Source organism: Parus major, chromosome 24 (genome assembly GCF_001522545.3).
Source record: "Parus major isolate Abel chromosome 24, Parus_major1.1, whole genome shotgun sequence".
Classification (NCBI taxonomy): domain Eukaryota; kingdom Metazoa; phylum Chordata; class Aves; order Passeriformes; family Paridae; genus Parus; species Parus major.
In genome coordinates this window covers 5,157,756-5,174,106 of record NC_031792.1, presented here as the reverse complement: position 1 = coordinate 5,174,106, position 16,351 = coordinate 5,157,756, and the positions used below count along the sequence as shown (strand labels likewise).

Below are 16,351 nucleotides of genomic sequence, written 5' to 3'. Positions count from 1 at the left end.
GGTAGGTCAAAAGAGGAGTAGCTGTTGACACTGGCAGCGAGGAACATGTAAGGAGAAAGATAAACAGAGGGAAATCAGAGCCTGGATAAAGTAGATCTCCAAAGATAAAGTTTAGTTAAAGATAATGAGCTGGCCTTGTTTAAAAAGACAGCTGCAAAATAACCCGGTAGCTCCATGTGCTGGGGTTAAAGTTGACCCAGAATATACGTTTCATTGCTTTTGATAAATAAATAGTGGAGGGAAGATTTGGCAAAAAGCAACATTGCCCCCAGCCCTCTTCAGCAAAGTGTTTGATGTTAACAAGTTCTCTGGGTGTTTACTTTGTCCTCTGCGTGCGCTGGTGGAGCAGCGCTCCTGCCCTTGAACCGAGGGAGAATTCAAATAAACCAACCCCTTCTGCACAGCTGGGCTCTTCTGCCATCTGTGGCTTCCCAAAACAGCCCCAGCTCGCCTTGGGAACCAGCCTGGGCCACAGGATCACCGGGTCTTCCCAACAGCTGAAATAAATTTGCTGGATCAGATAAAACTGCCCAGAAACGGGAGCAGAACTTGACAGCTTTTCTTGCCGTTTGTGGGCAGAAGTGGCAGTGAGCAAACAGCTCCATAAAATCCAGAGCCATTCTTTAATTAGGATTGGAAGCTTTTCCTGATGCTTAATTTGCATATGTACTTTACAATGATGCTGTGATGATAAAACATGGTTATTTTAAAATAAACCACAAGAATAATTTTGCTGTTGATATCTGGATCCAGTTTTTTGGGAAGCAAATGGCTCTGTGAACACCCAATAATCTGAGGCTTATTCCTACCAAGCATGTGTATTGCTGCACTTGTTTCTATGCTCAAGTAAAACTCCCAGTTATTGTGTGTGTGTGTGTTTATACACACAGCTGATAGATGAGATGTTTAAAGTTTATGTTGAGTGTTATCAGCAGCAGAATTGTATGGCTGGGCTGATAAATGAAGTAACTGTGCTAAATGAGCTCAGATCTTATCCATCATAGCATTATGCAAGGCCAGTAGGACATTTACATGAATGGCAGCTGTGGATTTATTGTTTTCTTGGAGAAACCAGTGTTTGATTGAGACTCAGAGTGTCAGAAACACTGTTCCTGAGGCTCACCTCTTGTAAGTTCGGTTGCTGGTTCCATGATTTGTGTTTTGCTGGTTTAATAATTTATTATAGAGTCATTTAGGTTAGAAGAGACCTCTGGGATCATAACTGGTTTGTGTTTTGCTGGTTTAATGATGTAGTTTTTATTTTTGATGATGAAAGTGAGATCTTGCACAGCTGAAGAGTTGTGTGTGATACAGCCAAGGAAAAGACTGCCCTCTCTAGAAGCAGCCATGGAAATAAAAATGGATATAATGGATATCTCAAAAGGATATAGAAGAAAGCACCAATTTTTGGGGAATATAAATGAGAACAAAACTAATATTGGTATTTTTTCATTGCTGTGGTTTGCCTGTAAAGCCCTGCAGAAGGAGCCAGCGGATGACAGGTCTCAGTGAGCAGCTTTAGAGCAATTGAGAGCGGCAGGAGCATCGCAGCAGTAGATTCATAGAAACTTGTAAAACAAGTGCAGCCTGATGATAGATGGTCAAATGATTATTGTTTGCAAACAATATTATCTCCAATAGATAAGCTGTTTACTTTGGACTCCAGCTCCTCTAGGCAGAACGGAGTCTAATTTATCAAGGCAGAGCGGTTCAATGCGGATGCCTCATGCCCCAGCTGTGGAAAAACTTTTACATTAAGAATAGTCCTTGGAACCACAGTGAACTTCAGCTCTAACTCACTTTTACAGATGGTTTCTATATTGCAAAGAATATTGGCTGTTTCCTGGTTGTGCTTTTTTTTCCTTTTTTTTTTTTTTTTAAAATCCCAAACACTTTGTTGCAAGAGAGTCAAAGGACCAACTCCTGAAACTCACAGTAGACATGTGCCTGTTTGTTTTGTAGCTGTTTCCGTGCCTCATCTTAGTCTGGAGCTTCGGGCTTTCAATTTGGATAATCTGGCGCTATGCATCCAGCCCCCAGGCGCTTCCAGGCACTGCTGCTCATTGCTGCCACCAGCCTTGTCACTGCCACCAGCACAGGTAAGGCCTCGCCCAAGCTGGGGACTTGCAGGTTTTGGGGTTGAGCCCAAATTTGGAACAAACAACGCTTGGGAGTGCACTTCAAAGTGGCCAACTTGAATGGATATTGTCAATAAACTGCTTTTGAGGAAGCATGGAGCACTGAAACACAGCCTTACACTCAGTATGTGACTTTGCTTGTGAAAACTTGGCTCAAGACAAGCGGCAGAACGTGGAAGGCTCTGCGTTGCTTGGGTTTGTTCCTTGGGATCTCCATGGATTCATCTGGATGCCGATTCTGCTGCATGCAGTGCATCTCGTGTGCCCAGGGGTCGGGAGGGGTTTGGATTTGCAGGGGGAGAGGGGAATCAGCCCTTTGAAATGCGAAAGCTGATGCGTGGCTGCAGTTGGAACAGCTCTGGTGTTAAAAAAAAGAAGAGGGATGGTTTTAATTGACACATCTGCTCTGTGTAGTCAGCTTGTCTTAATGTAACCACACAAAAAAGAAGCTTTTACTACTTTTAGCACTTCATAGCCAATCGTTATGAGCAAATGGGATAAATTTTATTTTTCAAGCAGTCATAGGAGATAAATTCCAGCTGCAGGGTCACTGCTACCAATTTTGCCTTTTACGCGAAGTGCAGTGTTGGTGTCAGAAGTGAGGGCAGGGGCGAGGATGAAAGTAGCAGTATGATTTCATAGCAATTGGTGGCAAGCAAACTGAAAGGTCAGTGCTTCCCTCTTATCCCTGGAAATTCAGACTGAACTAATAGGAAAAACAGTTTTCTAATTAAAAGCTAAAAATGGACATCTGGAGTCCTGCGAAATGCTTGGATACCGTTTTTATGGATTTCATCTTTTTTTGTTAAGTGAAGCCACACTTTAATTTCCAGTTTTATTTTATGTTTATGCAGATAGTTTATGGTTCAGTTAAAAATGTGCAGTTTCTCATCTGAAACTCATAACCAGAGCTGGGATGGACTGACTTGAGAGGAAAAGCATGAACCCAGGGCCCCACCTATAAGAAAACTGTCTCTGACTTGGATGTCATTTAATATCATCTTGACCCATACTATCTGGAATTCCTTAGATCCTTTACAAAATAGAATTTTTGTTTTTCCCTGCCAATGTGTCTATTTTTAATTTAGTTTTTTCTCCTAATTTATATTACTAACCAATTAAGTGTTACTGGTGTTAATTGCCTTTTGCTTGCTTCCTTCATGCAAAATCTTTAGGGGAGCATTCAATAGAAAACAAATGGAAATACTTCCCAGTGTTTCATTGGCCAGGATAGGAAAAAATCTCTTCCAACAAGCAGGAATTTTCTTCTGGCAAATAAATGGATTCTCATAACCAAGTTCTGTGGAATTGAACCTTTTATTTATTAGCAGCTCTTCCTGTTTCTGTTCATCTTTACTCAGTAAAGATAATGGATGCCCAATTCATCATCCTTGTCCTGATGAAGTCCATGTATTTGGAATTAGCAAGAGCCTTTGCTGTTCGTCCAGCTTTTTCTATCCGGCTATTTTTAATTAGTTCTGCAGACTCGGAGACGGTTCTGTGTAAATACCTGGCAGGCTCCTGCCATTTCTAGCATTTTACAAGTCACGTCCAGGCCTGCTTCATATGGGACAGATCAGCTACAGCTGCGTGTTCCTGTGCTCTGTCTCTTCAGGTGACGGGTGCTGTTTTCCTCTGGATAAATCCAGTGGGATTCCAATTTTTGCTGGCCCTGGCAAGCGTGATGCCTCTGCCTTGTGCACATTTGGGGATGTACTTCCCCCTTACTGCGCCTACCTCTGTTTAATTGTTGTTACCCCTTGGTGGGGTTTGAATCTTGACATTTTCTCAGTGTTTGAGAGCGAGCAGGAATCTCTCCTGAGTTCCTCCTGCCAAGGAAAAGGCAACACTTGCTTGAGTATCACTTGCAACTCAGAGTTTAGGGACCCTTTACAGGGTGAGTCTTTCCTACCAGTCAGCACTTTGTTAACCTTACCACCTGTGTCCATGCAAAATTCTGGTCTCTAACTCAATATATGTATGTTTTTCCTTTTAGATTTAACTCCCCGTTTTATTTCTGAGCCCTCATCTACTGTCCAGAAGTCTGGTGAGCCCGTCCAACTCCGCTGCTCAGCTGAGCCCTCCTCAGCTCACATTTCTTGGCTGTTTAATGGGGAGCCTCTGGACAGCAGGGTGGGAGAAGTGGAAATCCAGTCAGGATCTTTGACAATCGTGTCCCTGAGCCCGGAGACGTGTGGGCGCTATCAGTGCGTGGCGAGCAGCGGCGTGGGAGCTGTGCTGAGCCAGCCAGCCACGGTGTCCATGGGCAGTAAGTTCATCTGCATTTCTGTTCTTTGCTCCTTGCCAATTCTACAGACCTTAGCTGGCTTGTATGGTTTGTTCTTCTTTGACTTTTAGAAAATGCCTAGATCAAAATGTTCTGGGTTTGTTTTTTTCCCCAGCCAGTGCATACGATATGATGGATTGTACACTTCTTGCCTTTTAAAAAATTTAATCAGCTGAGACCTGTCAGGTGATGCAGCCCTGGAACAGATTCCCCATCTTCTGGATCCCCATCCTTGGAGGCTTTTAAAGCCTCAGCTAGACCAAACCATACCTGATGGATTTAGTGTTGGTGTCAGCCTCCTTTCGAGTTGAAAGACCTCAAGGGTTTCCTTCAGCAAACACAAATGTTATTCAATGAAATAATATGAATTTCCATGAGTTGGCCTAAAAATACAAGATTCCCAAGTGCTTCCCTTCACAAAGGAAAGAGCAGCTGGGCTGCCATGCCATTGCAGAAGTGCATTTGAGAGTTGAGGAGAAATCTGTGGCAATTGTTGCCTGAGAAATAAGTGGGAGCTGCAGATTTTCATTTTCATTTGATTTGATCAAACCAGAGTTGATGTTCTTCAGGTGGGGACAGTCTTTTCTCCTCTTAGGGACAACTTCCCTTCTCTTAGTTGCACTGGTTCTTCTGATCAGTCTTTGCCTCGATGCTTGATCTGTAAATTATGTGAGCTCGAGGGGTTTGGAAGAGGAAGGACAATGTCTTCCACATGGAAAGGACGATGCAGTGCTGAGAATGGGAATACAGTATTCCTGCATGAGTGTGATTTGTCTCCTTAGGATCTGTGGGCTGTCTGAATCAGGTCTTTGTCAAGCAGGGTTTGAGTGATTTCTCTGGAAGGGTACCTCATCTATGGAGCATGTCCAAAATCCCCTTGGGAGGAAAATCTCTTAGAAGTGTTTTGGTAAAGTACTGACCCATGGCCATCCCCTCTCAAGAGAACTCCAAGGGTGGCCAACACAGGAAAACTTCACAGCCTCAAAGAAGTTTGAACATGGAGGGAGTAGAAGAGCACACTTTCCTCCTCCCTTGGAGGTTTTGGCAGCACACAGGAAGGTGCTGGGAGCTCTGTGCCCACCTCACGGCACTGCTGTGTTCATTATCATCCCAAAAAGACAATTCCAAAGTTTTTATGGACAGGCTCCCTGCTGTCAGTGTGAATTGTCTTCTGTAGTGCCTGCAGAGCCTGTCAGGAGTCCTGCAGCCTTTCCAGTGTCTCTGCTGGCTTTTCTGGGAGCAGTTGATGTAGGAATTATTTTTTCTCCTCACTGTTCCCATGTAAAAGCTGATGCTCTTTGTGATAAGGAAGTGGATAAGGAGGGTTTATGTTGTAATGGGATGCAGGATAGACCAGACCTGTTGTTGTGAATGTCCAAAAGCTACACCAGAGAAGGAAATCAGCATGATTTTCAGCATGACTGTATTCTGAGCACAAAGACTGAGCTTGCTGCCCTTCCCCTCTTCCAAGCCGTGGCTGCTCTAACCCTGTTCCCAACTCTCTGCAGGTTTAGCTGACTTTGATGCTTTGGGGACAGCTGCTGTTGCAGCAGAGGAAGGAGGCACAGCTCTCATCAGGTGCAAGGTGCCAGAAAGTCACCCCAAAGCACAGGTTCGCTTCCAAGTGCGGGGGAAATGGCTGGAACAATCAACAGGTGAGGTGTTCTGTGCAATATAAGTATCCAACAAAAGCTTGCCTGGAGTTTTTTCTTTGAACCTAAAGGAAAAAGATCCTCTGTAGCCTTCCTGTGCCAATCTCTTTATCTAAACCTACCCTTGGAAATTAGTCTCTTTTGCATGGTGATTTCTTTGTATATATAGAATAAATAGGTATAGCTGACAAACTAACTTTAAAAATAACAAAAATCTTTTGAAACTAAATTAAATTTAATTATCTTTTCTCCTTCCCCACTTTGTTTAGACAACTACCTAATTCTTCCATCTGGAAACCTGCAAATTTTGAATGTATCTTTAGAAGACAAAGGTTCCTACAGGTGTGCAGTGTACAACCCAGTTACTCACGACCTCAGAGTAGAACTCACTGGACAGAAGCTCACAGTCACACGTGAGTATTCAGTTCAGCTTTCCAGAATTAATACAGCTCAAACAGAATAAATAACATCCCTGAGGTTTTTAGCAAGGGCCTATCAGTGCCTCCAATACCATGTTATGTTAGATCTGTCCTGCATTCTTTGGCCATTCGGTTCTTATTTCCCCTCGCTGTGGAGGAGCAGTGTGACTGCTTTTAAATCCCAGGCAGTCACCTTTGGAAAGGGAATACTTCTGTCCCCAAATCTGTTTTGGAGCAGGACTTCTGGAAGACAGTGTTACTACATCATGTTCAGTCCCAGGTGTGCTGTTCAAAAGACATGAAGGAGGACGGGGAATGGAATGGGAGGGTGTGGTTTAAAAGGTTGGTTTCTGCTGCAAGGAAAGCTGAGAGAATTGGGGTGACCTAATTGTGACCTTCCAGTACCTGAAGGGAGCCTACAAAAAAAATGGGGGAGAGAGGGCCTGGAGTGACAGGACAAGGGAGAATGGCACTGATAGAGAGTAGGTTTAGATTAGATATTGGGTCCCTGTGAGGGTGGTGAAGGCTGTGATGCTTTCTGGCAAGAGAAGCTGTGGCTATCCCATCCCTGGAAGTGTTCAAGGTGAGGCTGCAGAGGGCTTGGAACAACCCAGTCTAGTGGAAGGTGACCAGAAGCCCAAACCATTGTGTGATTCTATTCCATGACTCATCTCCTTTCCTCCAGGCCCTTCTTCAGGTGGCTCCCAGATCCTTCACCCGCTGGCTCCCCAGAGCCTGGCAGTGCCCAGGCACAGCACCCTGACCCTGGAGTGTGTGGTCAGTGGGTCAGCTCCAGCCCCCATCCACTGGCTGAAGGATGGCCGGGATGTCCTGAGGAGAGGCAGGTGGAAGCTGCTGCACTCTCACCTGGTGACGGACCGGCTTGAGCCTTCGGATGCTGGAAATTACTCCTGCGTGGTGGGAAGTGACTCTGCAACAGTGAAATATGTTAACTATTCACTTACTGTGCTTGGTAAGGAGCAAAGACATTTTCACATTCAGGCAACAAACGTACCCTTCGTGTACCTGCTAGTTTTGGCATGTGCTTCCAAACAGCCTTGCATTCTTTCTCAACCATATTAAAATAAAGACTACAGATCTGTTTATAATGTCTATATTCCATCATTTCTCCCAAGTTGAAATCCATAATTATTTATCTCTTCAAACCATTTGCAGTCTGAAATAATTGAAGGATAACAAACTCCAAGGGAGGAACTGATCCATTTATTTTCCTACAGAGTGCCAGTGTCACTAATGTGCCTGGGACCAGATTTGCTTCTTTTGAGGTTGTATGTGAACAAAAAGCTGGCAAGGGAAGGTGATATGTTTGGATGAGAACATAAACAAAAGCAAAAGAAACATAATCATATATTTGGCTTCTTTTGTTTAGCTGCTAGTTGTTACTCACCTCCCCTTTCCATTGTAGCAGATTTTCCTGGTATTTGAGTATTTCTGCATTCATGACAGATTTTGTTTGGGTTTTAAATGCTTATGTTGGAGTTACTCAGAAAAGAGGGTGTTGATGCACAACACACCTCTTTGTGGGGGATGTCACTAATTAATTGTTTTGAAAATAGAAGTGTTTTGTTTACAAGATTAACACAAACATACGGCTGTTGGAATAAAAGGGAGAAACCACTCACATAAGCCCATGTGTGAGAAAACCAGCTTTGGGTTCTGCAGTTTGTGGTACTTGCTCAGCCTTTGGATGTGAAAAGCCTGTGTAATGTTTCAAAGTGGTTTTTTCAGGACTTAGTCTAAGTCATTTATGTAGAATCATTTCCCTTTTCCAGAACCTGCCTCACTCTCCAGGGGGCTGCAGGATGAAACCGTGGCTGCCGGAGCGAGCGTCCATTTCTGGTGTGACATTGGTGGCAGCCCTGCTCCTGCCCTCACCTGGCTCCACAACGCTGCTCCTCTCCGTCCCTCCCCACGACATTTCCCCACAGGGAACCACCTGAGGATCTGTGGGGTCACCCTGGAGGACTCTGGCTTGTACCAGTGTGTGGCAAACAATGGAATTGGGTTTGTGCAGTCCACGGGGAGACTCCGTGTCCAGCCAGGTAGGAGCACTTACTTGCAGCCCTCAAGAACTCACATGAAGCTTTTATACTTTAAGCTTTATTCTGTTGTGGTTTTTTTTCCCTAGATTATGTATTAATTTGTTTCTGACTGCTAATCTTACAAAGAAGGTGCTTTCAGCTGGATTTTAAGAGATGTAGGGATTTCTGGGGTAGTGTGACTACTCAATACTTAAAACCTGGATTATCAGCTGCAATCAAATCAGCTTATGATTGGATTTGATGTGATTTATTCTTAAATAGAATCAGGATCCTGTTGTGCTGGATGAGCTGGTACTCCGAGTAGTATTGGCTGCTGAGTAGTTAAGCCTGTTCCATAATCAAGTTTACACAACAATCATCAGGTTTGGGGTTAATGCACACTTCCCCTCTATCAGATTGGCAGGATCAGGTAGCAGTAGTCTTTTTGATCTCTTTTCTGTCTAAGATACCTTCTAATACCCAGAGAAGTTGATTTCTGGTGGCACAAGGATGCTGGCAAGCCTGTTGCTGTCCCTGTTCTCTCCCTGTCATGCATAGCTTGAACCTTCTCTGGACCAGTTATGGTTGGTGTGAGCTGTGCAGAGCCTGGCTGAGCAGAGATTTCATGGGCTGTGTGTGTGGGGAGTGGATTAAGCCAGTCCTGCCTGCACTGTGTTCTTCACTGACAGTCAACTCTTTGTCATTTAGAGCATTTAAAGTGTGGTTTGAGTGTAGGTTTTTATCAGCCTTCTCTAAGGAGGAGTCTGTGCTGATCCCTTCAGTCTGGAAGGGAGTCTAGAGAAGCCGTGTACAGAAGAAATAATTGTTAAAACGGTCAGAAAGAACCACACGTGATTTTTTAAATCATATTGACTTCTTCTGGCATTAAGTGTCATATCCCTTAGCTGAATTAATTCTTTGATTGTATTTCCCCCCAGGCAAAGACTCTGTCCCCATCATCATCTCTTCCCCAGCCAACACCACTGTGGTGGCTGGTGGGGACGTGACCCTGTCCTGCAATGCCACCGGCCTGCCCGCTCCTCTGATCCGCTGGTACGACAGCAGAGGCCTCGTGATCGGCCAACAGGGGCTTCACCCCAAAGCACAGAGCCCCCCCCGGGCAGGGCCAGAGCCCTCCTGCCCCTCGGTGCCCCGGGTGGGCTGGGGCTCCCTGCGCCTGCGGGCCGTCACCCCTGAGCGCGCCGGCGAGTTCCGCTGCGAGGCCAGCAACCAGCACGGCTCTGCCCTGTCCACAGCCTTCCTCACAGTCCGTAAGTTGAAACCCCAAACTTCCCTCTTGAATCCCTGATTTAGGAGAGAAATGCCTCAAAATAAGAAATGCGTGGCAGGTGGGTGGGGCAGAGTCTCAGGGAGAGGAGTCTCAGTTGTCTTCATGGACCAGTTCCTCCCTCCCACCTTAGGCAAAGGAGGAATGCTGTGTGCATTGCATGGACTCAGCATCTTTTATGTGATAAAAACTATCTGAGGGTGGTGGTTTTTTATTTCCTTCTTGAACATACTCCTAGGAAAAGACAGTACTTACACTAAAGCAAGATGGGAAAGAGCCTTTCCTCACATTGGAATATTAAGTGACATTAATATCAGGTTTGAGCTCCCTCAAGAACTGAGATACAGATTTGTACTTACATGGAGTTACTTAAGTTTCTCAGCTCTTTCAGCACCTTGCCTTAGTTAATTTAGCTGAATGCCAGGGAGATTTCAGGTCAGTGGGATTTTATATGTGGCCCCATATTTAAAGTTCTTTGGTTAGAGTTTAAAACTCCTGTAAATAACATGAAAAGATGCTTAAAAGTTCACTTAGGGGGAAAAAAGAAAGAAGAAACCTCAAGAAAGTGATCCCATCATGTAGTTTTATAAATCAGTTATTTTTGGACCTTGCTGAGTGGAAACACGAAACCAAATATCATCCCAGAATTCAGCCTGTGTTAAAGAGAAAAATCCCACTGCTTTGCCTCAGAATTTTATGGCAGTGAGTTCAATTTTAATGCTTTGTTTATTAACTTTTATCGGTTTCTAATACGTTGTACTGGCTGCTGATTATGGTGCAGAGGGTGGTTAAGGCATTTGGTTTTGATATAAAAGTCCCTGAGGACTTTCTGGGAGCTGTTAGGGGTTTAGAACAGCTCCCAGCCATGCCAAAGACATGCTCAGACACTCAGCTGTTTAATGAAGAATTTCTGCCAGGTAACACTTGTGAAGCACCTGAATGACTTCAGCTGGGATTCCAGTGCATTTCTTTGGGAGAAGGATCAGTTTAAGCACCTCTCAGTACCCAGTCCTGTAGTTTGCCTTGTCCCAGCACACAGTAAGAGAGCCCATTTGGCTGAAAAATGGGTTTGTTTTTTTTTTCCTTTTGCTGGCTCTATTCCAGGCTGTGATTCATTGCATGGTCTTACAGCAGGCAGGACAACTTCAGCTGCCATCATAGTGAGAAACCACCAAAATGTAAAATGATGCCTCAGGATCCTGTACCCACGGTCCTCCCTTTTTTGAGTCTGTTTTAGACAGTTGTGGGGTTGGCTTGCATGGCAGGAGCTTCCCAGAGCTACTGAACACAAGGTTAAATCTCCAAAATAACTTTATCTAATGGAAAGGAAGGAGAAAAATACACTGCAGGCAGAGTGAGTAGCAGGAGTGGGAGTGAAAAACACAAGGAGCATTTAGTTGACACAGGTGGGTGTTTCAGGGGCAAAGGGGCTGAAGTTGCTCCCACAGAAACCTTAGAGAAGCTCTGAGAAGTCCTAATGTGATTTGAAACACGTGCCAGGTCTGGGTGAGCTTGCTGATGTGCTGTGTTCAGGTTTTCAGAGGGCTTTTCCAGCCTGTGCCGAGGGATTTGGAGAGCTTGCAAAGCAGGGAGGATCCTCTGGCTGCTGAAGGAGCAGGGAAGAGGTGCCTGGGAATGTGAGCTGTTTGCACAGCAGAGATGAAACCTGGAGCTCCTGGCTCTGCCCGAGGCTGTACCCTGCTCAGGAGGGGAGCAGGAGAACGAGCAAAGGGGCTGTGAAGCACAGCAGGTGGGGAAAGGTTTCTGCAGGAGGAGAGGCTGAAGAAGTGAGGGCTCTTCCCCTTCAAAATGAGACAGCTGAAGGGGAGAAACAACAGCAGAGAGTAGAGTAGTGGGTATTATGGGATGTGTGAGTTGGAGCCAGGCTGGGAGAGTTGGGATGGTTCATCCTGGAGAAGGATCTGGGGAGATCTTAGATGCCCTTCCCATGCCTGAGAGAGCTGGAGAGGGCTTTTGTGCAAAGGCCTCGAGTGACAGGACAAGGGGGAATGGCTTCCCACTGCCAGAGGGCCGGGTTAGATGGGATACTGGGGAGAAATTCTTCCCCAATAGGAAGGGGTGAGGGTGGAGAGGCCCTGGCACAGGGTGCCCAGAGAAGCTGTGGATGCCCCATCCCTGGGAGTGTCCAAGGCCAGGCTGGACAGGGCTCAGAGCACCCTGAGATAGTGGAAGGTCAGTGGGGCATGGAACTGGATGGCCTTTAAGGTCCCTTCCAACCCAAATCGTTCTAAGATTCTACGAATACATTCTTTTAATGCCCAAATTCAGGATATTCAGTCCTTCTCCAGTTGCTGGTGGGATCAGGATTTTGGATGCATGCAGCCTTTGGCCTGACTCAGCTCAGTGCCGCTGGTATTCCTTCTGGGATTGGGAAACTGAGGAAGAAAAATCCTCATGGCTAAGAGAAAAGATATGGCACTGAGAGCAACAGCCAAAAAAAGTTGCATAATGACACAGCAGCAGAGAGAAGGCTGATGCTGGGTTATATGGGTAGTAATTATACCAGAAACTTCTCCAAAAGAGCTTAGAACTGAATTATTTAATGGGAATTGTTACCCGGGGGTTGTTTTCCGAAGCAAAAATACAACCCAGCAGTTGTTGACGACTCCCCTCCTGCAGCAGTGAACACAGCACTGGGTCTGCTGTCACCAGTGAAACCACAACTCATTCTCCACTCCAAGAGTCCGTGTCCCCAGTGCCAGCAGGCGTCAAACCAAACCATGCCCACCCACATCCTCGGGGTCCACCACGCTGCTGAGGGCCTTCCACCTCCTCCCATTTGTTTTCAATATCACGCCCTTCCCGCTGCTCCACTGACAGCAGAGATACCCCTTCGCTCAGGGATTGTTCTGGGAGTGCCTGGCATTTTAAGACCATCTGGGCTTTGGGGACATCCTCCCCACGTTGTTGACTTCTTCCTGTCTCTGAATTTTGTGGCATTGCTAAATAGATGAGAAGAAACAAACAAGGAATGCTTGCCGAGAGCGTGTCTTCAATTTGAAAAGAGAACTTTCCTTCCCAGCTTTTTTAAAAGTGGCCAAAAATAGCAGCCACACTTGCTGCTGGTATTTTAATGGAGGTTTGAAGGAATCTGAGTCAGCCAGGCTAACACTGCCTAGGCTTTACATTACCAAGGAATTTGTTTGTTTTGTAAACCAAGTTCCCTTCATTCCCTTCCCCTTCCAGACCCCGGCACGTAACATAAACCTACACAAATCTGAAGGGACGGACAGGGCTCCGAACATCTGGCTGTCCTGCAGCTGCCGTGTGCAGCCTTGAGGAGCTGCACTGCTTCCCAAACCTTCTTGCTTTAAATGTTTTCTTGTCCTGGATAATCTCAGATGTCCAACCTGCCATCCTTTCCCTGCCTGGAATTCTGATGAGCCCTGCATCAGCTGAACAGGGCCTTTTTTTTGTCTTGTGGCCTCTTTTAGACTATTGGTAGTATATAGATTTCTTTTTCATACCAGCAAAAGTAAATAGAATGGAGGAGGCTGGAGAAGGATTTCTAGAAATGTGTTGGTATTAAATTGCATGTAGATCTTCCTGTAAACTGAGTTTATTCTCAGCATAAATTTTCAAATGAAGTAGTTGAGTTGTGCAGCTTTCAAAGCTTCTCTAAATTACAGCTAAAACCTCAGAAACCGGGGTAGGAGAATGTCCTCTTGTGTGCATGCCAGTGCAGGCCATGAAAAGTTCCTTGTACAACAGCGTACAAATTACTCTGTTTGTCTCACAAATTTAGCTGTACACTTATTTATTTCTTTTAACATGCATTGCCATGACTTAATTTAGTGGAGATACTCAAACTGTGCCTGTAGACCTTGAGTTTCAGATTTTCTCTCTTTGCAGCTGCGAAAAAAACACCAAACCAAATAAAACAAACCGAACCCCACTGCTGTGCCCTGAAAAAACACGCAGGCCACAGCTTAGCACCGGGCTCAGATCTGTGTGGGCACCTCTGGCCCTGGTGTTTTGCAGCAGGGCTTGTTTGGAAATGTCACTCTGAAATGATTTAGCGTCCCCTCGGCACGGGGCGAACGTACGTCATCGTGGGGATGTAACCAGACCCTCCCTTTGCAGTTCCTTCAGCAACTGGCACGAGAGCAGGAGAAACAGCTCCTCTGGAGCTTGCCCAGAGCGACGAGAGCGGCGCTGATTTTGGTGCAGAAATGGCATTTTCAAGCTCGCCTCCGACAAAATCTCCTCTGGACGCGGCCGCGGTGGAAAAGGCGTCGAGCGCGGCGGCCCCGCCCGAGGCCCCCATCATCCTGAGCCCCCCGCAGACGCCGAAGCCGGACTCGTACAGCCTGGTGTGGCGGCCGGGCCGCGCCGGGGGCCTGCCCATCAACGCCTACTTTGTCAAATACCGCAAGGTACCATCCCCAGCCGTCCCCAGCCATCCCCAGCCATCTCCAGCCATCCCCCGCCATCCCCAACTGAACTCCAGCCGTCCCCAGCCATCCCCAACCATCCCCAGCCATCCCCAGCCATCTCCAGCCATCCCCCGCCATCCCCAACTGAACTCCAGCCGTCCCCAGCCATTCCCAACCATCTCCAGCCGTCCCCAACCATCCCCCGCCATCCCCAGCCGTCCCCAGCCGTCCCCAGCCGTCCCCAACCATCTCCAGCCGTCCCCAGCCATCCCCAGCCATCCCCAGCCATCCCCAGCCGTCCCCAGCCGTCCCCAGCCATCCCCAGCCATTCCCAGCCGTCCCCAGCCGTCCCCAGCCGTCCCCAACCATCTCCAGCCATCCCCAGCCATCCCCAGCCATCCCCAGCCATTCCCAGCCATCCCCAGCCCGCGGACGCATCGCGGCCCCATGGGTTTCCCAAGGAACCTGCAGTGCTGGTGCCCCAGGACATGGGCAGAGGTAGTCGAAGCACAACATTCCTGTGCCCACACAGCTTGTTTGAGGGATGGATGACATTGTCACCAACCAACACGCTGCTCTGTCTAGTTTAAAGTGAGATTTATCCAGGCTTTTCTGTCCTTTACGGTGTCATTATGGAGAATGGGGCTCCAGGGTTGTGTGCAGTCAGTGGGGTTAAAAATGCATCTAAACGTGAGCCAGCTTGAATCTGTGTGTGAGAGCAGAAGGGAAGCTGAGTTTTACCTTAGGACATCACCAAGTTTGCTGCTCTGGGTCCCAAAGGCACTCAATTAAACTGAAGTTACCAAATCTGAAAGTGAACTTGCAGGGCAGTACCCACTATGGCATTAAAAGTAGTGTGTCAACACCGAGCTCTTCTGCTTAACATCACGTGGTGGGATTCTTGTGCAGATCCAACAATTGGACTCTGTGATCCTTGTGGGCCACTTTCAGCTCAGGAGGTTCTGTTATTCTAAAATCAGAACCAAGCAATGTCTGCGTCTGTTCTTCCAAGCAAACCAGTTTTCTGCATGGCAAAGCTGTTTGATTTATTTTTCATAAGCTTTTTAATCCTTTACATCCTGATCTTGTCTTAGCCTGGAGGGAATGCTTAGATTTTTGACCTGTTGGTTCCTGAAAACCAAGTGCCAGAGTTTGTTGGTGATAATTTCTCATCCAAAGGCAGTTGGTTCACATAAGCCCCGGAAGCTCTGAATGCTTTTTTGACCTTTTTGATGCTCTCCCTTCTCTCACACCAATCCTTTCCACATTGAATGTGCTCACGCATGCATTTCTCAACAGTGAATTTATCCTCATTTTTAGGGTGGTGCTCTCTTTGTGGAATTAAATTATTTTATTGATTTCCCTCTTTTAATAGAGGGAAAAAAAAAAAAAAGTTGGGGGAATAAAAGCCTTGGAGTGGCTGCTGTAGAAGAAAACAGTTGAACAAAAACCTCTGGCATAACCTTTGATAATCCACAGTGTTTAGATCTGCCTCCAAAGTTTTATTAAAGTCTTATATTGTTTAGTAGTTTATTTTTGATGGAATCTTTGTCTTTTCCTTTGGGATTTGGGGTAATGTTTTCCTGCAAAGGTCAAGCATTAAGAGACTACCCAGAATGTCTTTCTTTTCTTTAACAGAGCTGGTGGTTTCACTGCTAAGTTAAAGAGTGGTTTTGTTTTAAAAAAAAGGAAACATGCATTGATAAACCCAAATCTTTGGTCTCCTTGCTGACTTTTTCTTTAAGGAGTAACTAAGACATACTTTTTGTTGTCCATTTTAGCCAATAAATATTTTTAAATACTGAAGTACAGAGAAAGTTGGGCTAGTACAGGGAAAGTCTTCTCATTACAGTATTGGGTCCAGCCCTTCAGTAGCAAACAGCTGAAGGCTGACTGAAGGCTTGAAAATCATTTGAGCTCTTGTAGTTTTAGCCACATTTTCATTTTGAAAATGAAAAAAGCCAGTCACAAACAGCTCTGTGTGTGTTTATGGACAGGGAAAATAAGTTTATCCAAGGAGTGCTGTGAAAGTGAGTGCAAAGCTGCTGATTTGTAGCAGAAGCACTTGGAGACAAATTGTAGGTAGATGTAGGAGAGCAGTTTTGGGGATGGGCAGAGGTGTTTTGTG

General features: G+C 46.0%; 1 protein-coding gene across 1 annotated transcript in view; it reads left to right on the top strand.

Annotated features, from left to right (window-relative positions):
• CDON (cell adhesion associated, oncogene regulated) overlaps positions 1 to 16,351 on the top strand; it is a 56,814-nt gene that overhangs the window by 17,021 nt on the left and 23,442 nt on the right. The window contains exons 2-10 of the mRNA XM_033519690.1: positions 1,963 to 2,099; positions 4,135 to 4,407; positions 5,934 to 6,080; positions 6,347 to 6,490; positions 7,182 to 7,469; positions 8,290 to 8,559; positions 9,477 to 9,809; positions 13,931 to 14,235; positions 16,056 to 16,060. Of these exons, the coding sequence (XP_033375581.1) occupies positions 2,024 to 2,099; positions 4,135 to 4,407; positions 5,934 to 6,080; positions 6,347 to 6,490; positions 7,182 to 7,469; positions 8,290 to 8,559; positions 9,477 to 9,809; positions 13,931 to 14,235; positions 16,056 to 16,060 (1,841 nt within the window). The 5' untranslated portion in view covers positions 1,963 to 2,023. The remainder of the gene's footprint in view (positions 1 to 1,962; positions 2,100 to 4,134; positions 4,408 to 5,933; positions 6,081 to 6,346; positions 6,491 to 7,181; positions 7,470 to 8,289; positions 8,560 to 9,476; positions 9,810 to 13,930; positions 14,236 to 16,055; positions 16,061 to 16,351) is intronic.